Raw genomic sequence first — 27867 nt, forward strand, 5'->3', positions numbered from 1 at the left:
AAGCCGCAGCCTTGGAACGTGACATGATTTGCAACGGAAGTTCGAGTCTGGATCCCTCGGAAAAAAAATATGTTAAATATAGCATCACGAACGCTGATCATGGCTTGGACCTGTGGGTATGTAGAATGATTACATGACAAATTATACATGCATGGAAGAACGTAATAACTGCAATGCCGATGGGTCTGCGCGTCGACAGCGGGAAGAAGGCAGTAGTGTGCTCACGTTGTCTGGAACTGGGAAACACGGTCGTTTTCAATCTCAGCCCCGTCCTGAACGCAAAACCTTGCCATACAGTCACAAACACCACCGTGCTCTCAGCACGCTGCGAACATAACCAGGACGCACGCACACTCCCTACAAATACGTAACGCCTGAGAACCGACGTGCCCTTCCAGTTCAGAACCGAACCAGCGGAGCCCGTGCACACCACCAGTGGAGTCCGTGGACAGCACCAGCGGAGTCCGTGGACACCACCAGCGGAGTCCATGCACACCACCAGCGGAGCCCGTGCACACCGCCAGCGGAGTCCGTGGACAGCACCAGCGGAGTCCGTGGACACCACCAGCGGAGTCCATGCACACCACCAGCGGAGCCCGTGCACACCGCCAGCAGAGTCCGTGGACAGCACCAGCGGAGTCCGTGCACACCACCAGCGGAGCCCGTGCACACCACCAGCGGAGCCCGTGCACACCATCAGCGGAGTCCGTGGACAGCACCAGCGCGGCGTGGAGACATTCAACGCTGTGACGCCCAGCAGAGTTCAGCGGACCGCGCATTGCGCAGAGCCCTTTCGCATCCACAGCGGGCGGCTGTAGTCGTACAGAGGACGTTGACTGCCGCGGTGAGGTACCTCCGGTAGTATCAGCGCCGCATCGGGGCCGCATTATGTCCAAGGTCGAAGAGCTGGGCGCCGCCTTGCATTTGAGCTGGCATCTGGGCTCTGATCGGACTGCGTTGCAAATGACGCCTCGGGCCTGCACGCATGCAGCAAACTTATTGATCGTGGTATGTATGACGTAAGACGATGCGTGACGCAATAGGCGACTCCATTTTCACGTTGTCTGGGAGCTTATTGGCTGAAGCCCGCATCATATCATAACTGCATTCCAATCTGTTAATGTTAAATGGCATTCTGAAATGTGGTGCGTTTGCTACAAATCATGAAGCACGGAAGTTACAGCTTCCTACGTCTTGCGGAGGCGACACCAGGAATGATGTTTTTGGGTGATGGGTGATATGCAGTCAATTGGCATACAGCGGCTTGATAGCTGGGAGGGTAAAGTTTCTCCTACCCCATGTGCAATTCGTGCGAAATTCTAGCGTGAAGAAATCAGGCCTGTCAAAGAAGCGCTGCAGCGATCCAGGAGCCTTTCAACACGCGCCCGGGTGGCCGGTAGGATGCCCTTCGCTCGGGTGGAAGGCTAATTTGACCCCCCCCCCCCCGCCCCTGAGATCTCAGGAACTAAGAGAGCTTAAGACATTGAGTTTACAGGGTGTGTTGACCTGTGTGTGAATTCACTTAGGTCAAATTTTGAAGTTTCTAGATCATGACCTTCGAGTCCAATAAGGTCAAAAAGGTCCAATTTCAGGTTGATTTCCAAAGAGCGCCTGGAACCTAGATAACTGTTCTAAGCAAAAGGTCACATGCTCATCTTAGGCCAGTGACCTTGTTTGACCTTGTGAAGGTCATGTGACCAAAACCATACAAGATCGCTCTGAATTTTGCATTTGGATAAGCGGCAAAGACTACGCTATGCAGTATGTTCCGAAAACAAAATGTTGATCTGGGTCATGCTAGGTCAGTGACCTATTCTGACCTACAAAAAGTATATGGAAGGTGTCTAATGCGGTTCCCGTTACCAATAAATTCGAAATGAGCACCAGGAACTATCCCATATAGCAAGCGCCTGAATAACGTAGCACGTTGGTTTTTGCCTTGGTCTGACCTTCATTCCTTACCCTAGGTCTTTGTGCATTCAACTGTTCTGTCACCTAAGAATGTATTTCAGAGTTGTATGGCTTCGTCTAACACTCCGTTGTTGGGTCAGATCGAACGATTCCCCAGAAATCGCGTTCGCTGAAACCATGGCCTGATTTTGACCTGCCATAGGTCAGCGACCTTACAAGGCACATCTAAATTTTTGACGTCAGACAATCCACTATTCGATTGTCTACAGCTATGAAAGGTTTGGTGTGGCTACGCCGCGCCGTTCGGAAACATTCTGGAAAAACCTTCGAGGGTCAATTTGACCCCGATCCGAGCGCGTGTTAAAGCTTGGAGGTGATAGGCATGTCCTTCAAGCATACATTGGACAAAGCGTTGCCGCATTACCAGCACCCCTCTCCTACCCAGCAAGCCTTCAGCCCAGCCTCCCGCGACACTCACAGAGCAGTTCGGGCGACAGTGACCCAGTGTCTGCGGCCCGCGTGTGACCTGGCCCGGCCGCCTCGGCGCCGCTCCAAGCGTGGGGCGGCGGCGCGCGTCCGGCGGCTCCGGCCGGCTTCAGATCCGACCGGCGCCGCCGGCGTCTTCGCGAGATGACCGGACCACATGACCTGTTGGCTTGTATGTTCGACGAGTCATGCTCGCCCGTGGGAAGTCATGCGCCCAGCCTGCGCTGATTGGTCGGACGCATGGGGCACAGCTCTTCGGGACCGGCCACAGCGGCAGCAGTGACCGCACGGTCGACCACAACGGGATGTGTGTGGGGTCGCGGTGGCAGTCCAAGAGCCTCATACTGCGGAAGTGATGAGTCATCACATGGTTGCGTCTCGTCAAGCCGGCTTCTATGCCAATGGCGCTGGAACGGCCTTATCGCTTTGTTTTCGTTGGTTTAAAACTCTCATGGAAGGCTGGTGTTAGTCGGCGGCACTGATCGTTAGTTAGGGCGTGCTGAAATGCACTGTGTAAAATGATACCTGAAGGTATGTCTTTAACCGTGCTGTAATAATGATGGTTCAATGCCTTTTCAATTGTCTCATGGCTGGTGAAAGAACCACGAGCGCGAGAACTAGGGGGCAGGATGGCTCATCTCCCCAACTTTCTGAAAAGTTACCACTGGCTCTGTGGGCGTTGACCAGTAAAAAAGAGCCAATGCTGGTTTAGATCCCCCCCCCCCCCACACACACATCTCTACTCCCACCCCACTCTCCCGCAAATCTTGTGGGACTTCCATTGGCCCTGGAAATGTGTGTCATGTCGGAGGACGACACACCGTCCTCGTATGTTGAAGTCCTGCGCTCTTTCCTGCCTTTATGATACAGGCAAAACGTAAGGACACTGAACTCCGCCTCCTCAGTTACAGGCAATAAAACCTTGAGTTGGTGTCATTTACACAGATTGGGGTGGGATCATTATCGTGTGTGTGTATAGCGCGGATTCCGCTGGATAGGGGCTCTAAAATTAAAAACCCCTCCGATAAAAATGGGGATTGTGACGCTCGAGATCAGGAAGTTCTGGTCCGTCCATTAGTGTATCAGCACGGGATCATTGTAAATATTTTTTTTACATGCGTCAGATTTTCTTCAGCCGTGACGCATGCGCCCGCAGCGTATGACCTTCGTTGTCGTCGAAGGACTTTATGCGCCCAGGCAACGACCTCTGGCGCTCATACGAGGGGCGATTCGGCCGTGATATCGGCAGGCGCGGGTGTTTTTGCCCGGCCCTACCCTGCGAATTTCCTCCCGCCTGACAGCTGTTTGAGGGCCTGGCATACCGGCATGTCTCGAGCAGTGCCGCGCGTCCTCCGCCGGGCCGATTGACATTCAGGGTTGGCCTGTCGCGCACACAAACCAGCCCGTCCCTCTTAGCGCATTTGCCCGCCCGCGCCCGTCCGTGCGGGCAGTGGGGTTTGGGGAGAGGGGGTATATCTGCGGCCAGGCAGCTCACTTCGACAGTGACGGCCAAGACCCGGAAGGGCAGCGACGGCCCGGGAGTCCTCCGCGCACGCTGCAGCCGGCGAACTGTGAAACGCTGCAGACCGGCCGGTCGCCGCCCGCCTTTTACGGGCGTCGATAGCGATCGTTCGCGCACGTTGTGGTGCGCGCAGCGTCGCCGCCAGGTGTCACCGCCCCGGCGGCGGCCCGCCCCGACACGGACCCCAGCTCCAGTACCGCGGTCCCGACAGCCACAGTCATGACGGCGGCATCGGACCGCATGACCAGCGTCGGAGCCCCGTCAGTAACGCGAGGGCCTCTCGGACGACCAGTCAGTCGATGCCGCCGTCTCGCCTGGCGTGCCGGGCGTTCCTCACCCCTCCTCAGAGCGAGCCAGGCGGGCCTCAAACCGTCCGTCTGACCAGGGTGGGGACAGCGGGCCTCAGTGTCGCTGAACTCAGGGCGCTACGGCTCCGAACGACGTGGCTGGATTGAAAACTGGTTTGGGCGGCTTGGCTGATTAGGATACGGATGCGAGCACAGCTGCCCCCGATCTCGGCCAACGGTGCTCATGGCGGCTTCCGGTGAACACTTCGGTAATCGCTGTTTCTGGCCGAACTGCTTGGTAGAGCGGTCACTGTCCGAGCAGCAGGTATTTGTCTCACTCGACCAGATTTTATACGACAGATGGAAGCAGCGTGATGGCTGCAAAATAACTGTTTTGCAATGGACGAGCTTGCCATCAAGGCGACTTTCGTGATGAATGGCTGATTATTTTTGCCGTCACATTATATTGACCTCTGGGATTATCAGACCTCGCGTACACCTAAAGTAGTTGTGACCACTACATATCCAAAGATTTAAGCACATATTGGCAGTCTCCAGAGTCCCTTGACTTAATCAGGATCACACGCAGTGCTGTGGATATTATTGTTGTTTTACTTGCTAAGTGTTATAAATGTTTTCCATACGACCACTTAAATTCGCCGGTTATTTGTCAGCTTTATATTTATCAAAGGCTTTGGGTGGATACAGGGGCGAGCCACCCCGCCCATTTCCTAATTTCCTAACCTATTTCAAAATTCCCGTCTTGCCGCATGTTTTTCGGAGATACATATGCTACCACAAAAACATCTTTGAGGGTTTAGAGCACATTGCTGTTCGGCTCACGTTTGAAATGGAGCTTCTGGAGACCTTTCAGACTCCTTTGACCGCGGCACATGGCACGATTCTCGTGCAAGGTGTGAATATGAAGCGCGATGTGACCCTGCTGGCATCGCGCATCCCCGCGTCGCAACGGACGCGGTGAAGGTGGCGCGGTAGGCTGAGTTTGAAGGAGGGAACCTGATGGTCCACGACCTCGAAACACCTTGAAAAATCAGTCAGGACAAGCGCGGCGGGTCGCCGCTACCAACCACGCCAAGTATTTTATTCGTTCCTACAACAGGCGCGGTCTCTGTGGCAAAGCTGCGAACGTACCTGACAACATTGGTGGTGCACAGCACGTTCGATAATCTTAGCTGTTGCTGGCACAGTGGATGTCGGTCAAGGAGGTTTGCACAGGGGCGTGTTCCCATGCGGCTGGTTTTGTGGAGAGCTGTACAGGGGCGTGTTCCCATGCGGCTGGTTTTGTGGAGGACTGTACAGGGGCGTGTTCCCATGCGGCTGGTTTTGTGGAGGACTGTGCAGGGGCGTGTTCCCATTCGGCTGGTTTTGTGGAGGACTGTACAGGGGCGTGTTCCCATTCGGCTGGTTTTCTGGAGGACTGTACAGGGGCGTGTTCCCATGCGGCTGGTTTTGTGGAGGACTGTGCAGGGGCGTGTTCCCGCGCACTTGACACCCTGCTGTCAATGTTTGATGATGTCAAGGAATGAGCAGCCCACGCCGCCAAAACAGTAAATAAAGGCTTTATGCAAGCATTTTCTAAACTACACGCCCTTGCCCGACTCGTCGCTGACATGCACCAGAGTGGCAGAATCACACCTGGCTTTGATACCTGCACGGACGGCAGTCGTAGGGCTTACATTCACAAAGTACTCATGAATGGCGTCTGGAGGAGGGTCGGGCTGGCACCGTCATTGCATACCCTCGCTCCCAATAACGGGCTTATTACACCACCACATGCCGACGCACACCAGTATCTTTATTTGAAAGTTGGAAGCTTAGATTGGAAGGCCCCAGCCTTGACCGAAGAAGGTAATGGGTCTCCTAGTGATCTACCCACGGGGCCCCTTGCTCGGGAAAGCTGAGGTGTCGCTGCTCATTGGTGTTTAACCCATGGGCCCCCTCAATGCACGAGGGCCCGTTGGCATGGCTGGATAAAAAAGAAGAGAATCGGGCTCCTCGAAATAAACTTATTGTTGTTTGGGAGAAAGTGGTCTTTTTACTGACGGTCCTTCATGATGCCCCGTGCCCCCCCCCCCCCTTGCCAAGACTGGCTGCGCCCACGCCATTGGCATCGTTCTGAGACTACGGATCAGTCTCGTGGGGCAACACAGCTAGATGGCTGCTTGTTCTGAGACTGCGGATCAGTCTCGTGGAGCAACGCAGCTAGATGGCTGCTTGTTCTGAGACTGCGGATCAGTCTCGTGGGGCAACACAGCTAGATGGCTGCTTGTTCTGAGACTGCGGATCAGTCTCGTGGAGCAACACAGCTAGATGGCTGCTTGTTCTGGGACTGCGGATCAGTCTCGTGGAGCAACGCAGCTAGATGGCTGCTTGTTCGGAGTCTACGGATCAGTCGCGTGGAGCAACGCAGGTAGATGGCTGCTCGTTGGGAGAAGCATCCCCAGAACATCGTAGACGGTTATCGCTTGAGTTCATTTACGAAACTGGTAGTCACTGTATGACAAAGTTGGTAAAATTGGATGGGAATGCCAGTGCGCATGATAGCAAAATAAGGTGCCTTGTATCCGGACGGAATCGGTTCTAAGTGCAGCTTACTTATTCGTTTACATTGTCCCCCAACCCAGACGAAATAGACTTGTTGCACATTTGGGTGTAGGGTGAGAATACAACACTCGCTGGAATGTCAAGGAATTCGAGAGCGGTCAGAAAAGGCCGTAGCGATCTGGATACTGCCAAGGACGTTCAAAGGGAGTTCAAAGATCAAAGAGATACCCAAGTTGAATGAAGAGTAAAGTTTTTTTGGTAAACATTACGATAAACTGATCGGCAACGAGTCAATAATTGAGCATAGTCAACCTGCCCATTCTGAGCCCGTCGCTGACCTGTGGCAGGCAGTCCGTCCTGATTTAATATTTCAAAAACTAGAAGTTAATGTGGGCCTGATGACACGAGCCGAATCCGTCGGCGGGAGGCAGTGTGCGACGCCAGAGATCAGGCGGGAGGCAGTGTGCGACGCCAGAGATCAGGCGGGAGGCAGTGTGCCACGCCAGAGATCAGGCGGGGGGCAGCGTGCCACGCCAGAGATCAGGCGGGAGGCAGTGTGCCACGCCAGAGATCAGGCGAGAGGCAGTGTGCCACGCCAGAGATCAGGCTGCGTGCGACGCCAGAGACCACCCCAGCAGACCAGGTGCCCCGGCCCTCAGCTGCATTCGCCAATAATCCGCTGAAGGCTGTTGGGGTACCCAGCATGCCAGCAGGCTGGGTACCTCGGCATTTGGTCAAGGTTGACAATCTGTGTTCCGATCTTCCAGCTGATTTTATCAAAGGTCCAGGTGTGGTAAGATACAAGGCTGATGGCTTGTTGATGACGCTACTCGTGTCTGAGAGCGGTGAAAACAGTGGGAAGTCTTTTGCAGACACAGGCACAGATATAAATACGCACAAAAATAAACAAGTGCGGACACAGCTTCCTCTAACAGAGGAAAAGTTGTGGCTAAGAAGGGCATCGCCAACTGATCAGTTTTCCTAGCTGTTGAAAGGTCACGGACAAGACTAAGCCGATCAGAGCTCATGACGAACATCAGCAGCCGGGCCCCGTCTGCTGCGCTGGCAGCAGACCGGACAGATCACGACTGGATGGATCACGACCAGGCGGATCACCACCGGACGGATCACGGCCGGCCGTTGGCCGTGGGATAGGTGCCGTTAGGGGTCATATCCTGGTCGCCTGGGAGGTTAGTGGGGTTCTCGTCTCCTCGCTACCCCCATTCCTCGCCCACTCCGCCGCCGTTCCCCTGTAAGTTCGCAGGTTACGCTACGTATATTTGGCTTTTTTCATCTCCCATCCCCTGGTTAGCCATTGATTACGCTGGGGAATAGCCCGTTGCCTCGCAGCGATATATTAAAGGGAGCATCCCACCTTTTTGCACATTTCATTCATTGCTACATTAGACGCATACGAGTTGATCAATAACACCAGGGTTTTTCCGAAATCATTCTGAGTGGGTCGGGATTTCTATCTGAAGTAACCAACCCTGCGAGAGAAATGTCATTTGACTTTCTGTTCACCAATGTGAAAGTAAAGCAATTTATTTCCCTTTTTCCAACTGGTGTGTTCTGTGATGTCTACAACACACTAATGAGTTAAATGTGCGCAATAACTGCTATGAAAGCTTGAAACACTCTGTCTCTGCAAAAAGATGTACGGATATGAAGCTTTTATCCGCGAGTTCAGCGACTCGTTATACTGTGGATCTGATTTCTCCTTATGGCGTTTACTACAGCGGCTCTTTTCGAGGCGCACTTTGGATTTGGGAACGGGAGTATCACATGATTCATGTGGTGCACTGGTTCAACCTTTAACCAATCAGGCCCTCAGTAACATGCTCTTGCCCGTTTGGTAAATCACAAACCTTTTATTGCCACCAGTAAAGGTGCCAAGTGCGCACGGTTATTCTGACGACGACGGTGGTCGCGAATGCAGCAAAGAAGCGTAGGTTACAAAGCATTCGCAGCATAATTTGGGCTCGAAAGTAATTAAAGTAACTTAAGAATTGCATCTTTATTATATATTGGCGATGCTGCAGTGTCACTACCCAGTGCTCTTATAACACGCAACTAGTCGTGAGATTTCACGAGAGTATGCTTTTTAAATATGCCCCATAAGGTAGGACACTCTTTAAGCATGTCCGGAAAATGCATCGTCTATTTGTCCAAGCGCTGTTAGGCGCTCGCTATTTGTTATTGACAGGTATAGGGTGCGGCCGGTGGCAACGGTCGCGCTAAAGGTCAGCTGACGTCAGGGGGCAGGACGGACTGTGCCGAGCATTGCGGCACGTTAAACTTTCGCCACTAAATTCTACCGTTGCCTGGAATTGCGCGATCAGATGGCAGGGGTCAGGGCTCACACAACAAGCACTGCTTAGCTTGAGCACCGATCCTAGAAATCCATCCACTCAAAGTGTTCGGATCAAATTTCCAAAAAAATCAAAATTGAAAAAACATTATCTCCCGTTATTGAGCTAGAGGTGTGGTGAGGTGGCACACGGTATCCGTCTGTAAGAGTGTAAAATTTGTTTGTGAGGAATTTTGGAATGATTTTCAACCTCATCTGAGAGTATTGTCACGCTGCCCTACCCCTTGTTATTTTTGCTCACGCAACATCTTCTTCCCTTCCCTCCCCATAACCCACGTGTAACGTAATTTATACGAATTTATATTTATACGGCCCCTAACCTCCGCGAGATGGTGAGGGATTTGATTTTGACCAGGCGGGTTGCCGAGGGCTCATCCAGAGGGAGCAACCGGATGGAGCGCTCGGAAGGTGCATCCCGAAGGGGCACCCGGAGCGCGCACCGGAAGGAACGCTCGGAAGGGAGTGCCCGGATGGAGCTCTCAGAAGGGGCATCCCGAAGGGGCACCTGGAGCGCGCGCCCGAAAGGGGCGCTCGGAAGAAGCATTCCGAAGGGGCACCTGGAGCGCGCGACCGGAAGGAGCGCTCAGAAGGGACGTCCGGAGGAAGCGCCCGGAGGAGGCGCCCGGAAGAGGCAACTGGAGGGGGCGCCTGGAGGGAGCGCCCGAAGGAGGCGCCGGGAAGGAGAACCCGGAGGGGCGCCCGGAAGGCGAGGGGGTGAAGGCGGGTGTATCGAGGGGCCGGCGGCGCGCTCACGACGGTCATCATGGAATCTGACATGTCGGGAGTACTTTTCCCGGGGAAACAATCAGCTGACTGAAGGTGCGATACTTAAAGACACACCTGCTTTGCACTGTTGTCTTTCTTGCTGAAAGGGAAATGCTAGTTTGGCATGACCTTCGGAGCACGTTAGCTTATGTTAGGAGCACTGGTGCGGGGTGAATAAGTGTGCATGACAGCATGGCACTCGGGAGTGGCATGGCATTCCGCTCACTTCGTTACGCAACACCGCTGCCTGCTCTCTATTTATTAAGACTTCATTCATGCGCATCGGGCGCCAGCCGGTGCCGTCATTGTTGTCCTGCGGCCGTCTGTGTGAGCGAGTGAGTGATGGCCGGTCGGTGATGCCAGGAGCAGATGCGTCTGCGCAGTCTCCACGGCGGCGGCGCCCCTCCGACGAGGTCTAAATCGACGCCAGTCGCCGGTCCCGCGCCGCCGACGACGCACCCGACGCCCGCCACCATGTCGCAGTGGGACGAGTCTCTGGTGAGGGAGCAGGTGCGCAGCGACCGCGGCGCGTCCAACCTCGCCTTCAACGAGAAGGTGAGCTGACCGAGGCGCGGTGGGACTGGTGGAGTGGATGGTCAAGGGAGTGCAGGCCGCGTGTGCGACGCGGATATCGTGGTGCCCGGGCTGTCGGCTCGTCCTAAGTGCCATGGTGACTAGTTGTTGACACCTTGGACTTGCTTGGATTCATGTGCACGCATTGAACACACCATGAGCACTGTATTTACTTGCGCACTGTTCGCAAGCTACGTTCATTGTTCTCACCACGTCAGTTGTACATGTCGCTCGAGGTTGGGAAGCTAGCGATGGGTACTTGTATGTTATCTTTTATCTTGTGATCCGTACTGAATAATAAAATAAAATTGACAGCATTTCTCATTCATGTAGCTCCGACGATTCGGAGAAGTTAGTCCGGTCTGGTCCAGTCCTGTCCAATCCAGCCCAGGCCAGCCCAGTCCTGTCCAGTCCAGCCCAGCCAAACCCAGCCCAGCCTAGCCCGGTCCTGTCCAGTGCAGTCCAGCCGAGTCCAGCGCAGCCCAGCGCAGCCTAGCCCAGCCCAGCCTAGCCCAGCCCAGCCCAGCCCAGCTCAGCCCAGCCCAGTTCAGTTCAGCCAAATGCAGTTCAGTCCATTCTAATCTAGTTCAACTCAGCCCGGCCCAACCCAGTTCAGTTCAGCCAAATGCGGTTCAGTCCATTGTAATCCAGTTCAACTCAGCCCAGCCCAGCCCAGTTCAGTTCAGCCAAATGCAGTTCAGTCCATTCTAATCCAGCCCAGCCCAGCCCAGTCCAGTCCAGTTCAGTTCAGTTCCAGGTAGGCCAGGCGCCCTAGGCATGTGTGGTTTACATGCGACTGCCCGTCTGTGGGTCAGAGGCGGCCGTCTGCAGAGGCCACCGAGCAGGTGGCCACTCGCCTGATGTCTACACGTCACCACCCGTCTGTAGGCCGGAGATGATCACCTGCCTCTAGACCACGGGCGGCCACGTGCCCCTAGACCACATGCGACCACGTACCTTCAGACCGCACTTGACCGCCTGTCTCTAAACCCCACGCAATCGGCTGCTTCTAGACCACATGCGACCGCATACATCTAGACCTCATGTGGCTACCTCCCTCTAGACCACATGAGACCGCCTGCCTCTATAACATGCATGGCCAGTTGCCTCTAGACCACACGTGACCACCGTCCTCCAGATCGCCTTCCTGCTGAATGCAGCTGAAAGTGCGTCTCTGGTCCGCGGGTGAAGCAGCCGCAGCTGAGTGTGTGTTTCTGGTCGGCAGGTTAAGCGGCTGCAGTAGAGTGTGTATCTCTGGTAGATCGGTGAAGCAGCTGCAGCTGAGTGTGTGCCTCTGATCGGCAGGTGAAGCAGCCGCAGCTGAGTGTGTGCCTCTGATCGGCAGGTGAAGCAGCTGCAGCGGAGTGTGTGTCTCTGATCGGCAGGTGAAGCAGCTGCAGCTGCGTGCGTGTTTCTGGTCGGCAGGTGAAGCAGCTGCAGCGGAGTGTGTGTCTCTGATCGGCAGGTGAAGCAGCTGCAGCGGAGTGTGGGTCTCTGGTCGGTCGGTGAAGCAGCTGCAGCTGTGTGCGTGTCTCTGGTCGGTCGGTGAAGCAGCTGCAGCTGCGTGTGTGTCTCTGATCGGCAGGTGAAGCAGCTGCAGCTGCGTGCGTGTTTCCGGTCGGCAGATGAAGCAGCCGCAGCGGAGTGTGTGTCTCTGATCCGCAGGTTAAACAGCTGCAGCTGAGTGTGTGCTTCTGATCGGCAGGTGAAGCAGCTGCAGCTGAGTGTGTGCCTCTGATCGGCAGGTGAAGCAGCTGCAGCGAAGTGGGCGCGACATCAGCCACTTCGCGTTCGGCCAGGCGCCGTTCCCTGTGCCGACCTGCGCCGTCACCGCTCTGAGAGAACACGCCGCCGAGCACGCTTACCTACCGGTGGCCGGTGAGCGGGAGGGCAAGGCATGCTGGCTGCCCTGTGGCTAGGGGGGGGGGGGGGATGGCTAAGCAGCACTGCCTCCCCGTGAGTGGTGAGGGAATCTGTTATCTGCTATCGGCGTATCTGTTGGTGGGTGGTGAGCAGAGGGCGTGGGCCGCCTGTGCGGATGTCCTGCCAGATCAACGCATCCAAGCCGGGCCCGAGCATGCCCATCTATCTGAGACAGTTGAGAGAAACACGCATAGCTGCCAGCACTCATTTTTATGGTACTCGCAAGCAGACATCAAGCGTACGCATTTTCAGGCATTCCAGAGCTGCGGCAAGCCATCTGTGGTCTGCACAAGAGATATGATGATATTGACCTGGACCCCGCCAGAGTTTTGGTGGGTCCCGGCTCCAAGGAGCTGATTTATCTCACCATGAACGTCTTCAGTGGAGGTCAGTCGCCTGTGGCATTGTTTGTTTACACATCCATTACGGCCACGTGTCTCAAGACATTAGCTCATTTCGAATGGGGTGCATATGGTGCCCGTTACTGCCTTGCATATTTGCGATGCAATAACGCGCATCTGGAGACAGCGGTTTTTGCTTCGCCGCGGTATGCTATGAGTTACACAGAACAGTCAACTGAGGTATCTGCGCGATCGTCACAAAAGCCTCGCAACTAGGCCTACCGGGTGCGGGAGCTGAAACCTCAGAACGGCATTCCACGATGGTTTGCGGTCCAGTTTGCGATTTCCGGGTGGAAATCCGTTCTGAGCCAGTACGTGAATATTGAATATTAATTTTACCCCCCTGCACAGCGTTAAGACGAATTTGATCGACCCTCACGATGACCTACTCATCCTCCGCCCTTTGTCTGCTTCCTAGCATTGCCTCTGGCTGTCTGGCGGCGTTCCTCAATGACTCGTCGGATTATTCGGAAAATCCTTGTCACCGACTGCTTGCTACCCACAGACATTTTACTCGTGGCACCCGCCTGGACCACGTATGAGCCGCAGAGCCGCCTAGCGGGACATCAGGCAACTATTCTGCGTACGCACGCTGAGAGCCATTACAAGCTGACGCCAGCGGATCTGGATAACCTGTTCAGCTCACGAAACCTGAAGCCGCACAGAATGCTCGTGCTCACCAACCCAGGAAATCCCAGTGAGTAGGAGAGTGCCGCCCAGCAAAACGCCAAGTCTACCAACAGCAGTTGCGGGCTCAGTTGGGGGCCGTTCATACAGGGGTGTAATTGCCGAATGGTTAATACCTTTGGCTCCTACGATGGGGCCCGGGTTCGAATCTTGGTTGTGAAATGATCCGCGAGCGCCCATATGGCCACTGCAGTCGCTGGCGCTCCAAAAAAAGATCGTGCGACGAGCGCCCGGCTTCTTTTTTATGAAAGTGGCAGTTCATAAATTACGTTCCGCAAAAAGCGGGTGGAGTGAAAGGTAACATAGGCGTAACAAGGGTTACGGAGGGCATATACAGCGTAACGTCACGCTCAGGTGTGGTTGTTAACTTTGTGCTAAGAAGTTTAAAGGTAATTTATGACCGTTTACGCAGGATGCCGTAGGCTTCTTGTCATGATGAGCAGCACACCGTATGTTTTGTTTTCGCGCTTCTAGGTCAATTTGGGGCGTCACCTTTTTTGGGATGTTATGCTGAGCACAACATAACAAGGGCGGGGAGTTGATTTCACCTAGCATAACCAGTGCTTAATTAAAGGGAGCTGTAAAACGGCGTGGAAATGGGTGACGTAATGAACGGTATTTAATTTTCAGTTGCGTAAGGTTGATTATGGACGGACCCCTTTACAATGTCGCATGGTAGATCTTCGTAGACGTTTGGACTGGTATGCGACGCAACACATGCATTTTGAACTACGGCCTGTTCGCACCGACTTCCGGAGTTTTCCAAAAGTGTTAAGAACCTCCGCAATGCAGTGTGCCAAGCCTAAATGAGACCAGATTTTGCCATGGACGCAGCTCCCACTGCGATGTCTGTTTGTCATGGAGGCAGCTCTCACTGCGATGTCTGTTTTTCATGGAGGCAGCTCCCACTGCGATGTCTGTTTGTCATGGAGGCAGCTCCCACTGCGATGTCTGTTTGCCATGGAGGCAGCTCTCACTGCGATGTCTGTTTGTCATGGAGGCAGCTCTCACTGCGATGTCTGTTTGTCATGGAGGCAGCTCCCACTGCGATGTCTGTTTGTCATGGAGGCAGCTCTCACTGCGATGTCTGTTTGTCATGGAGGCAGCTCCCACTGCGATGTCTGTTTGTCATGGAGGTAGCTCCCACTGCGATGTCTGTTTGTCACGGAGGCAGCTCCCACTGCGATGTCTGTTTGTCATGGAGGTAGCTCCCACTGCGATGTCTGTTTGTCATGGAGGTAGCTCCCACTGCGATGTCTGTTTGTCATGGAGGTAGCTACCACTGCGATGTCTGTTTGTCATGGAGGTAGCTCCCACTGCGATGTCTGTTTGTCGAAAACCAGCCCCTCCTCACCGTGACCATTACTATTGAAACAAACGCTTCGTTCCCAGCGGGAACGGTGTACACGGAGCAAGAGCTGGCTGCACTGAGGTAAGCTTCACTAAACATTTACCGTGCTTGCTCTGATTTTCTTGTCGGGCAGTCTGTGTCAAGCGCTAGTCTTGCGACGTAATTGGGTGCTGCGGCCTGATAGACGGTCCCAGGCCCACTTCGGGTGAATGTGGAGTAACACTTCCAGTTAGTAATTCTTCGTTCATGGGTCTGGGCCCAGAGCAGCTCCGGCCTATAGCCTATGCGGTCACACGGTCTCATTGGCACGAACAGCGCAAAATGGAGGATGTCCCCAAGCTCTTCAAGGCAAGGTGTAGCGCCATTTTTGGTTGAAAAAACATGTTTTTAACGCATGACTTCTGCTGGTCCCGTTCTGATACACGTAAGATGTACTGATGTCACATGTGGAGCTTAACGTTTACTCTGGGCTGCAACAAGACATCCCCAACGAGCGCATATGTACCCCGGTGTTGTCGGTGTGTATTCAACAATTGACATGAATAGTGAATTGTTGTCCATAAAATTTACCAGGCCTGATGCGGCATGAATTCTTATCAGAACTTTACCTAATTAGGGCTGGTTGGAGTCATTGTGCGTCCCGGTAGCTCAGTTGGTCAGAGCGTCTGCTTTCCGATCCACCCACCAGTGGCGGGGTGGGTTTCAGTCGAGTTAGGCGCTCGCTGTTTGGCCTTGACAGGCATGGCCTGCGACCGGTGGCAGCGGCCGCGCTAAAGGTCAGGTAGCGTCAGAAGGCAGGACGGACCGAGCCGAGTGTTGAGGCACGTTAAACTTTCGGCTCCCAATTCTGCCGTTGACATGATATTTCACGATCGGGTGGTATGGGTCAGGGTTCACATAACAAGCACTGCTGAGCGCGAGCTCTGATCCCAGAAATTCACCGATTCAAATGGGTTGGACTAAATCTTTAAAAAATGCTATTTGGCAGCATATGTCATTTGTTTTAATCAAATACGTTTGAAATAGGACGCATAAATGTTTTATTTCATAAAAGGTGTGTATTTTCGTAAAAGCAGGGTGATCCCAAATGCACATCTGGCCGCTGTCACGAATGTGTGACTCACTCCAGGACATTCCTGAAAGTTTACATTTGACCTACATGGAAATCACGTGGACTGTAGTCCACGTTATTTGCCTGTGGGTCAAATGCGTTCATCGACACTTCTAATGTCATCAGATGGAACAACTTCAGCTAGGAAAAGGTAAACAGTCAATCCTAAATAGTTTGCATTCGCAGCAGCATACGATCGGATGCTCCTGTGGTGGCAGATGAAACACATTCGTCATCCCCACTACCAATCGACGAAGCTCTAAGTCAAGAATAGAGAAGGGCCTAGTACACAATGCACAAGCTTTCAGGTCGAGGACAGACACTCATTCTCTTCTGAGCAAAGAGTACACGCACCCGGGTGGCCGGTTGAATACCTTTCTCTCGGGGATCAATTTCACCCCCTGAGATCTCAAAAGCTAAGATAGCTAGAGGCATCAAATGTACAGGGTAGATTGGCCTGCATATGAACTCAGTGGCGTCGAAATTTGGAGTTTCTAGCTTATGACTTTGGTGTTGAATAAGGTCAAACAAAGTCAGACTTAAGATTGGCGTTTCAAGTGTCCCAGACCCCTCCCCCCCCCCCCATGCAACCGCTGTGGAGCTAGATGTTTGTTCTAAGCAAAATTTTAATGAGTTCAGTGACCTTTTTGATCTTTAGTAGGTCGAGTGACCAAATACCAACGAGATCGCTCCTATTTTGTTATTCGAATAAGCGTTAGTGGTTAGATTAGGCAGTATGCTCCTAAAAACAAATGTTGATCTGGTTTATTTTATGTTAGTGACATACTTTGACTTTCAAAAAGTCCATGGAGCATATTTGTTGCGCTTCTTGTCATTAATAGATTATAAATGAGCACTAGAAACTTCCCTATAAAACCAAGCTCCCAAGTAAAACAGCACGTCAGTTTTGATTTTGTTGTGATTTTCATGCATGCTCCTAGATCGATGGAATGGTTTTACGTCTAAATTCGACTGGTTTATTCACAAAAAACTATCTCAGGTATGTATGGCTTGGTCTAACACTCCGTTGTGGCATCACCTTGAACGATTTCCTAGAAATGCCCTCCACTGACTGCCATGGCCTGACGTTGACCTGCCATTGGTCAGCGATCTTACAAGGTGCATCTAATTTTTTACACCAAAAATGCGCTATTCAGTTCTCTGCAGCTATGAAAAGTTTGGCACAGCAACGCCGCGTCCAACTATTGGGTGTCAAAGGGCGATATAGAAAAGATAGACTTTTGTCGTTTTTCATTCCTCTAGGACCTTCGTTTTGGTTGATATGAGCCTTGCATGTGGCGTTAGGTGCAAACAGCACGAACACAAGGCCTCCGAAAACACGCAAATCTCCGCTTGTGCTCCAACGCTGACCAGCTGATTTTCTCGAAGCCTTGCTAAGTAGGCGGACAGCAAGGCTACAACTCAAATGCCTACATCTCTCCAAGTAATTACAGCAAACCACATGGAAAATAGCAGAATCAAGTTTCTTGAAATATTTACGAATTTAAAGTTGGGTGTCATCTCATCAGCTGCCCTGAAATCAGCAATTGGGGGTTATCGTCTCGTCTGCAAAGACTGTAATCTGCCAGCAAATCGAGCAGTACGACCTCCTTCGAATTCAGGAGGGTCAATTTGACACCCTGACATCTCAGGAACTAAGGAGAAAGCTAGAGATACTAAATCCACAGGGTGTATAAGCTTTTACGTGATCTCACTTAGGTCAAGTTTTGAGGTTACTAGGTCATGATCTCCGAGTCAAATAGGGTCAAACAAGGTTAAACTCCAGGGTGGTCTCCAAAGTGTTTCCAGAACCTAGCTGCCTGGTTTAAGCAAAAGATTACATTATTATTTAAGGTCAGTGACTTTGTTTGACCTTTCGAAGGTCATGGTGACCAAAATTATCTAAGACCGCTTCGAGTTTTGCACTTGAATAAGCAACAAAGATCACGCTAGGCATTATGTTCCCAAAAACGAAATGTTGGCCTGGGTCATTTCAGGTCAGTGATCTATTTTGACCTTTAAGAAATCCATGGAAGATGTCCAGTGTGGCTCCTGTTATCAACAGATTCGGAATGAGCACCAGAAACTATCCCATGTAACGGGCCCTAGGGAAATAAAACAGCTTGGTTTCGACGTTGGTGTAACCTTCATGCCTGACCCTAGGTCAATGTAATTGTTCATTTGATTATTGTGTTACCTAAGAAAGTATCTCAGAGATGTATAGCGTCGTCTAAAGCTCCGCTGTTCCACCAGATTCAACGATTCCCTAGAAATTGACTTCGCTGAATCCTTGGCTTGATTTTGACCTGCCATAGGTCAGCGATCTTATAAGGTACGCCTATTTTTTATATCATACGATTCACCATTCAATTACCCACAGCTACTCAAAATTTGGCGTGGGTGCACCACGCCGTTCGGAATCCATTCCGGAAAAACCCTCGAGGGGTCAACTGGACCCCCACCTGAGCGCGTGTTAATCGGAGATACATTGCTCAGGACCTGTCAAACATAGAGGAAGATGGCTGTGTCCTGCATTCAAATAATTTTTAAAAGGTTTTAAACCGTTGCAGGCATCTAAATCATTAATCATCTTAATCATTGCTTGTGCCTACAAATTAAGGTACGAAGAAGATGCAAATATAGAGGAAAAAAGTTTAAAGCTACATCGGAAATGGGATAAATTTAAGCTAGATTTGACTATAATTTGTAAATGGCAAGATGCTATGATACCATGAATGTGTTAATGGTGCGATAATGTAGCTATTTTACCACATAACTGCGCTTACAACGGTCGTTTCGACGCTTGCCCGGGTTTAGCATTTACTTCCATGCAGCTAGGTGGCAGTACCGGCAGCAGAGTCATCTGTTTTCGTAATGTTAAGGCGTCAATGTGAACCTCGCGGTCCCTGCTCCTTGAGTCTCCCGGGCATACACCGGGCCCCTTGTCTGTCCTTGGGTGGATCTAAGACCGCTCTGGGCCCCGTGACGTCTCAGAGATCCTCTAACCACTGCCTGGCCACCTTAAACGTCTCGGAACTTCGCCAGCCCGTTGAGCTAACAGAATGTCTTATGACTTTGGGCGCGAATGCTTTCAGGTTGTCCGGGCCTGTGTGAGCGAATGATGGATTTCGGACCATACCAGCAACAATTTGCGTTTGTTAATAAGTTTTTGTTTTGGACCCGGGCGATTTTGTGCCCTTTTACGTTGTGAAGCCTGTGATCGTTTCAGCCTCTTCAACTTTATTCAGGCCTTTTTGACACTCATTAAGTTTATGCGCCTCAAATGTTCTCGGAGCTTATGCTTGTTGGGGTTCCAAACTTCTTGTAACATGGAAGGGTGTTGGTGCTGAGAAGTTCCGGCGCCCTGTACCTTAAGAGTGGGGAAAAGCCATCCTATAGTTCTGATCACTCGATTGACGAGATCACCGATAGCGTTCAAAGCGATTGGAGCAGATACGCTGTACATCTTTTGTCATAAATCACTCCTCGTTATCCAAAACATTTTTATTGCCATTATGATTTCTAGGCATTAAACGTGGAACTCTAAAGTAGTACAAGAAAGAGGGGGGGGGGGGGGGGCATCACATGATAAGCCTCCCTCCCAACGAGAACCTCGGTGTAAGTTAAACCGTGGTCACATTTTTTGCACTGAGATGGAAGACCTTACTCGCCTTTGCTGCGAAGAGTAGGTAAATGCCTTCATTTTTAGCTTTTGATCGTATCAATACTGTCCTAATTCTATCTCCGCTTTATGTTTGATTATTGTAGCATTTGCTACGTTTTGTAGCGCAATATTTGTGATTTTGTCGCATAGCGCGATCTCAGACGTTGACCACCTCGTTTGAGGGCTGGATAATGGATGACAAGCCTCGCTATCAGCGAGAAGTTCGCTCCAAGGGATCCACGCTTGCTTTTTCTTCATTGAAATTCCGAAAATATGCATGCTATTTCTGCGCGATCGACAGCTGCCTCCTGTTCATGCGATGGACGTTTTACACGGTCGCCGCGACTTTTAAGCTCCACTTCTGCCTCATGATCAGCTTGCAGACACATATCTTCATCGATAGAATGTTTTCGTTTTTTCACGCATTGTTGGACTTCAAAATTATAGAATATATATATATATATATATATATATATATATATATATATATGTATATCTATACATATATATATATGTATGTATATATATATACATATATATATATATATATATATATATATATATATATATATGGGAAATGGTATTCGAATACTGTCCATTTGATAACAAGACTCCTTTCAGCAAAAAGCTCGACGAAATTCATACCCCTTTTTCCAGTGTGAAAGTCTAGCTTTTTGTAGCGCATTCGACACCACCCGTGCAGAGTTGCGTAGTCAGGATTTCATCAAGAGGGTGCCAAATCGAATCATAGGGGCCCATCCGGGCAGCAGAGTCCTCGTCGGCGTGAAGGGGCGCTGATTTTGATTCGGGGGCGTTCTTATGCTGGGGATCGTTTAGTGATGGCTTGGGGACCAGTTTTTTGTGTTTTGCACTACGGATGTTTTAAACTAAAGTGCCTGTAAAAACTTAAACATAAAGTACCTGCAAAGCGTAAAAAGTGTAAGGACTTTGGTCCAAGGGAAAGCTGGCGGGATTCCTCTGGGATGGACGTGAGGAAGGGAGCATGGCTTCCATAGCTGCCTCTCACCTTAATCGTGAAATTCATATCCTCGCCCCTCCCCCCCCCCCCATATTCCGAATCATGCCACTACCTGCCGGTTCCCTTTCCATCCTCAATGCCAAAGATGTAGTTCCGTCCCTGAGTGATGCTGATGCTCTTGCGGTGTGGGAAGTCATATTCTTTTATGGATGATCAACGGCGACTTTGATACGTTGTCTAGCGGTTACCGATAATTTTACGCCTGTCGTAGCGATCACCAAACATCTTTGTGTGGAACGTTGATAGGGAAACCCGCATTCCGTCACGCCTCGTAAGTCTCCAGTAAACACCCTACCCAGATAGTGTCCCTGCACGGCGTGTCACTATCCACCTCACGTTCCGAGAAGGTCATGACCTTGATCGATGACGATTCGACTCGACCGTGGGAGTGTCTTCTGCGTGAGACGAGCCTGACGAGGCCTCTGTTGTTTTTTATACTGTTTTCATGCCCGTCTGGCACGCGTCAAAAGCAGGTGACGTCATCTGGAAGAATGTGCGTGTGCTCTACAATTTGAACACCATGGACGTGCTCGAGGGTGTTCAGGTTGGGATCCACGACGACCTGTACGTCGTAATGTAAGTCGTATCTAAGGCTTCAGTGGCAGCTTAAATCATCGTAAATAGTTGCGTGTACAAAGAGATGCAACCCACAAACCACTGGTACTCGACGACAACTACGGCAAAACATAAGTTATGCGCTGGGCATCCAAGCATTCAGCTGGAATGCACCGGCTCCTCTTCTCTAAAAGCACGCCCAGCGTGGCTGGACGGGAAATGGCAGAAGAAAGCAAGCCTATCCTGTCCACGGCCGCGATAGCTATTGCAAAGTATGAAGCAGTCAGTAAAGTTATTACGCGGTCAGATGGACGGCAGATAGGCGACACGTAGCCCCGGGCGTATCACAGGGCCACGTGTGTGTGTGTCTGGCGTCCGTAAGTCAATGGCCGGTGTGAGCAGACCACGACGAATCGAATCGTTTTGGAACCTGCAGCACCTGCAAAATGGAATGGTCGCTGTCGTCAGTTGAACTGGAGGAAACGGTTAAAATGGTCCGTTCACGCTGGTGTTGTATATTTTATCCGCGTCTCCTGCTGTTTTCGTATCGCCTCGTGTCCAATGTTGCGTGGAAAGTTTAAGATTGTCGTGATCCTCTTCAAACAGCCTTCAGAGAATACTCCCATATTGTTCATGAAGTCCGAGGAAGTCTTCCAAATCATGCAAATATGTACGGTTTCTGTTCCTGCGTAAATTTGAGTATGTGGAACTTAAGGTTCCTCTGCTATCACGGGCACAGCCGTAGTCTTGATAAGCAGGGGGCATCAGGAATGACGGATGGCCTTCTGCTGGTGAAAATTCCTCTCTATAAAAGTTGCTGGACTTGACACACTTGATTTTGACGGGCTCGATTTTCTTCGGCTTATTTGTTAAAGCTCTTTAGATGAAACAAAGGCCAGAAGCGACCGAAAGATGCAATTACGTATTTATTTAAAAGGCAATGAAATGAATTAATCAGGCAATAAATGACAATATCAAAGAAGCCACCGGTCCAATTTATTTATCAACGGCTCAGTGATTTATTTTGAAACAATAAAAATCAGTGGCTTTGCCGGAGATTTTCGGGGATCTGCAGAGTATTGAAGATCTAGTGGATTGAACGTATATTGTAGATGGAAATGGTGTTAGACTCTGCATTGACGTCGCGAGCCCATGTCCACCATGTGACTTTCCATACCTTGTATTCTATTAGTGAAAAACTATGTAATATAGTTTTGAGCATGCGCGCTCCCGAAACTTCATAAGCAAATACTCCGACGTCCGACGCCGCAGTCTCAATATGCTGCGTGTCGTCGGTTCTGAGGCCAGCAGCGGGCGGTGGTCGTCGGGTGAACGAAAACGATCACGTTTCAAAAAAGAATGTTTGTACGCTTTATGAAATCAGCTGTTACATTGGGAGTGTAGTCCGAGCCGTAAATCGCTCGGACTGCACTCCCAATTACCAATCCGAAAACCACTCAAGTGAGATTTACAGCTCGGACTACCCTCCAAACGTAGAAGTTGATTTTATAAAGCGTTTAAGCAATTCTTCTTTTGAAACGTGGTCGCTTTCGTTCCCTTTTTTTATCACCGCCTGCTGTTGGCCTCGGGATTGATGCCACGCAGCCTATGGGAGCTGCAACGCCGGACGTCGGACGCAAACGGCCATTGCCGTTGACGCGCCCTTAAAATCCAATGACTGAACAAACGCTGCCCATTCGGATGCCATTGGAGTGGTATACGCTACGTCGGTCCTCTCCCTGACGCGGGAGACCCTCTGATCGGGGCAGTTTGCCTTGGATCGCCCAGGGAGCCCCTCTTGACACAAAAGGATCCCTTACGGGGAAAATGGCTCCAATATTTTAGCAGAGGGATTCCGGTTTCGCTGATCGGATCTCTGGCTGAAATGGTTCCGCGTAGGGCCTCGGACAGAAAAAGAGCGCTACCATTGTCTCATTGAGATTTCGCATCGCAAGCTCTCACATCTCCCTCCATTGCCAAAGGGCCCCGACTAACGCAGGAGGCCTTCTACCATTCGGAGTCCCGTCCCTGTCCTTGTTCAGCAAATGTGCCCTCGACCGACTCGGGGCCCCTTGTCGACACAGGACCTCCCGTTAGACACTGTGGGCCCTTGACCGACACAGCGAATTTTCTCATTGTGTCAGAGGTTGTGAGCAAAGCAAATCGCTGGCCTAAGCCTTATCCTTGCTTGGGAAGTAGGCCCCCAAGGCTCAGACCAATACGGAGCTGAGTGTTCGGTGTTGGAGGCCTTAGGCTCGCATTATCACAGGGGCCTCCAGTTGTTACAAAAGGCATTCCGACTTACTTATGGGGATCCTTCATAGCTTAGTTCCAAGGAACTCCGGTCTTACGGGCCGGGGATCCCTAAAGCGACCTACGGCCCCGTCTCTCAGGCTGTTCGGGCCATCCGATCGTGTTCTTGATCGTCGGTCACAAAGGGCCCTTCAGGCCATACGGGACCTAAAAGGGAGGGGTATGTATCCTTTAGTGTGCCCTGCCTCCGCTTATAGATCCGTTCTTGGCCACTGGCAAATGTCGATCGCCTGGTAAAATAACCGGCCGACTGACAATCTCTCCAAACGTTGGTCCAAATCCTGATCAGACTCAATTGCAAACTTTCGATGCAACAATGACCTTTTTGCCGACCCCTAAGTTGGACGCGATGTGTTTCCGAGCTGCCCTGCTGTCCAGCTGTCAGCACGGTGGCTCTGTTCGATTTCAGCACGGCCTGCAGGCGCCACGGCGTGATCGTGCTCTGCGACGAGATCTACGGCCGACTCACCTTCGGCGGCGGCCACGTCAGCATGGCAAAGGTCCGTCTGACGTCACAGACGGCACGGCCGACCCGGACCTTACCTACCTGACCACCGGTCGGTCGGACCCGCAGGTCATCCCCTGTTCGGCGGCCGACTGGGACCTTGCCTGCCTGACCACCGGTCGGTCGGGCCCGCAGGTCGTCCCCTGTTCGGCGGCCGACTGGGACCTTGCATGGCCTGGCCGCCGGTCGGTCGGACCCGCAGGTCACCCCCTGTTCGGCGCCGACTGGGACTTTGCCTGCCTGACCACCGGTCGGTCGGGCCCGCAGGTCGTCCCCTGTTCGGCGGCCGACCCGGACCCTGCCTGCCTGACCACTGGTCGGTCGGGCCCGCAGGTCTGTTCGGCTGCTGACTCGGACCTTGCCTGCCCGACCACCGGTCGGTCGGGCCCGCAGGTCGTCCTCTGTTCGGCGGCCTCGAACCTTGCCTGCCTGACCACCGGTCGGTCGGGCCCGCAGGTCGTCCTCTGTTCGGCGGCCCGGGGTCCGTCTTCGGAGTTCGCGCTCCGGCTGAGCAGCATCTGCTCGCGGGATGTACACTTTGACGGCCAGTTGTAACAAACAGAGCTGTGTAGCTTTTTTCCAGGATTGTAAGTCACACCATTGGGCGTTTAACCCCGGTGTGTGCATCCCTTCGGTCGGATGTGACAAACAGGACTGATATCATTGGGATCAGAATTTCGAAGTCACATTTTCAGTGGAGCGTTCCAGATCATACTACGGTTGGTGACTTCGTTAATGAAGCATGCATCGCATTGAGTAGCCTCTTGAGTAGCATCGCAGTAGCCTCTCCCGCTTAAGTACATTTCCTTTGTATGGCACCATGTTGTTAGCAAGCAAGACACGGCATAAAAAATCTGATTTAATTCGGTACCTAGATATACCTTCATCTGAACACGACTTTTTAATTCTTTGATATGAACGCATGTTTTAAGCAGAATGCTTGATTACGTGTTGGGATTCATGCCAGTGCAAATCTTTGTAATTATACGGTCTCCCACGAGTTTTCACAAACATCTAATGACAACCTCGGCCAAACGCCCGTCGGCTCTGCTGCACCCAGTCACATTCCTGCGGAGACGGAGTCACGATGGAACCATTTGAAGATCATTGATCCCTCTTCTGGGCCCAGCTACCATCTGCCGCGCCTTAAGCCCACGTGGCATACGTCGCCCAGGGTCACGGCTCGGCGAGTCACGCATATTAGCACGTTCCATTCACAAGTCGGAAGCGAACCAGACTGGTTTTGAAATGTGCTGCTCACGCGTCCACGGGCGATGAAAAGAAGAAACGCTGGTGTGGCATCGCTGCAGGCACAACCGCTTTCAGTAGAATAACCTTGGAACGACGCTGACCTCAAGTCGAGCTGAACTGACCACTGCTACACTTGCCACGCCGAGCTCTCCACCCAGGCGCATGCGCTTACGTAAGCAGTACGAGGCAGCGGAAAAGCTCGGATGTGTCGCTGTGTAACCTTGCTGTGTCGCGTGGCGGAACACCACAGCATGTTACAAATCGACTAGATTTTACCCAACACCTAGTCGTTCCCACGTCTCAACGCAAGTGGCCTCCGATGGATCCAATCAGGTCAGCAGTGTGCATCGACCCCTGCCTCACCTGGTAACCGCGCGCCTCTGCCGCCAGGTGTACCCCGAGGGCACGATCCTGATGTCGGGCTTCAGCAAGTGGCTGAGCGCCGGCGGCTGGCGCCTCGGCTACGCCCACTACCCGCCCGGCCTGCAGCCGCTGCTGGCCGCCGTCCGCTCGGCCGGCTCCAACACGTTCAGCTGCGCGGCGGCGCCCGTCCAGTACGCGCTGGCCGCCGCCCTGCAGCCGGAGCAGGCCCCCGAGCTGCGACGATACGCTACTGACTGCGCCCGCCTCCTGGAAGCCGTCGGCTCCTTCTGCGCCAGGTGCGCGCGTGCGGCTGGCTTGGCGTGGTGTTGGGTTGCGATTGTCACGGAATGGTCAGCTGGCCGCTGCAGGTAACGCACCCAACGAGGGAAGGCTAGGCGTGTGGTGATCGTGAGGCGTTGCCATCCAAGACGCATCATGCATTACAGTAACCTCGGCGTTCATTGCCTAGATGCATGCTGGTGGGCGACAGACTAGCAAAGGCGTCGGAAGATGCCAGCTCGCATGAGCGCAGCGTTTGACGAGTTCGCTCGTACCGACCGCTGTCTTACGTTTGCGGTTCCGCAGAGAGCTGGCGCTCGTCGGTGTCAAAGGCACGCCAAGTCAGGCGGGCTACTACTTCATGCCTGACTTCGAGGTGTGCCGAGCCGGGCTAGCGGCCCGCGGCCTCTTCACCGGCCAGCAGATGGTGGACGCCATGCTCGAGGAGGCAGATGTCGCTGTGAGTCAGCTGCTTCACCTCCGTGTGTAGAGGGCGCCAGGAGTGAGCTACTTCGCCTCCGCGTGTAGAGGGCGCCAGGAGTGAGCTACTTCGCCTCCGTGTGTAGAGGGCGCCAGGGGTGAGCTACTTCGCCTCCGTGTGTAGAGGGCGCCAGAAGTGAGCTACTTCGCCTCCGTGTGTAGAGGGCGCCAGGAGTGCGCTACCTCGCCTCCGTGTGTAGAGGGCGCCAGGAGTGAGCTACTTCGCCTCCGTGTGTAGAGGGCGCCAGGAGTGAGCTACTTCGCCTCCGCGTGTAGAGGGCGCCAGGAGTAAGATATTTCGCCTCTGTGTGTGGAGAGCGCCAGGAGTGAGCTACTTCGTCTCCGTGTGTAGGGGGCGCCAGGAGTAAGCTGCTTGATCTCCGTGTGTAGAGGGCGCCAGGAGTAAGCTGCTTGATCTCCGTGTGTAGAGGGCGCCAGGAGAACGGTTTGCATTGCAGGCCGTGGTCAAACTTATTCATGAAATCAGGCTGGACGTTATAGCGCGTCCTTTGTTTTGATCCATCGTCGTCTTTTTCAACACATGTGCATGATGAGTTGAAGCGGAGCGCAGGTAGCTTTTCTTTCACGTGTCAACGGCCACATATTTTGGGAATTTGGGCGGTATATATCTAAACATGAGCGCAACTTTCCATGCCTGTTGGGTGTATTATGTAGCAGTAATGGACCACAGCCCCCAATGTTCCTGGCGAGGATTTTCAAAAAGCATCACCTCTGGACAGCAGCATTGAAAAGACTAACACATGATGCGTTCACATTTCACGTTTCTTATCACGCTTGGGTTTCCTTAGTTTTCTTTTTCAAAGTCGTAGGACTCGTGCATTTTTACCCCTTTTTCCTCGCTTGCATTTTGGGCGCGCAAGGTAAAGCATTGTTTATAATCATGCAAAAGGCGTGTCATTGGGACAAATGCCGGGCATTTAGTGTTGCTCACTAGTGGTGTAGCTGTCACCGAAACCCATTGTCACAGACTCAGGCCGTGTCATAGACATAAAAGCACCATGCAACCCCGGCCTTCTGTTCTACCCGACCTTCTTCTTCACCCCGACCTCCTGCTTCACCTGACCTTCTGCTCCACCTTGCAGTTGATGGCCAGCTCGTGTTTCCTGATGCCCGACTCGGCCCTAGTGACGCGTTTCTGCTTTGTCTGCTTCGACGGCGCGGCGGCGCTGGAGGCGGTCGCCGACGGACGGCCGGTAGACGAGGCGTTCATCGAGCGTCACTGCCCCGTACTGGTGGCCGGGGTGCGCCGCCTGCAGGCCTGGGTCAGACGCCACTCGGACGTGGTCGGAGGTGGTGCGGTCTGACGGCGTGGTAGAGGCTGTCAGCGCTGCGACTGAGACGGTGCAGAGGCCAGGGGCCTGCGACCGAGACGGCGCAGGGGTCAGGGGCAGTGGTGGGGAACCTCTCGCTGTGGTAGAGCACTTATCGCCGTGTTAGTGGCAGA

At 52.5% G+C, this 27867-nt stretch overlaps 1 protein-coding gene across 1 annotated transcript; it reads left to right on the plus strand.

Annotated features, from left to right (window-relative positions):
• Nucleotides 1–10349: 10349 nt before the first annotated feature.
• Nucleotides 10350–27727, plus strand: LOC119113108 (aspartate aminotransferase). The gene is made up of 9 exons (XM_037237442.1): nucleotides 10350–10462; nucleotides 12226–12358; nucleotides 12656–12790; nucleotides 13310–13501; nucleotides 14884–14923; nucleotides 23934–24024; nucleotides 25671–25774; nucleotides 26229–26382; nucleotides 27506–27727. Exons 1-9 carry the CDS (start codon nucleotides 10382–10384, stop codon nucleotides 27725–27727), a joined length of 1152 nt encoding a protein of 383 aa, XP_037093337.1. The 5' UTR covers nucleotides 10350–10381.
• Nucleotides 27728–27867: the final 140 nt, after the last annotated feature.

This window comes from Pollicipes pollicipes, unplaced genomic scaffold, assembly GCF_011947565.3.
Source record: "Pollicipes pollicipes isolate AB1234 unplaced genomic scaffold, Ppol_2.1 Scaffold_7261;HRSCAF=8764_pilon_pilon_pilon, whole genome shotgun sequence".
NCBI lineage: Eukaryota > Metazoa > Arthropoda > Thecostraca > Pollicipedomorpha > Pollicipedidae > Pollicipes > Pollicipes pollicipes.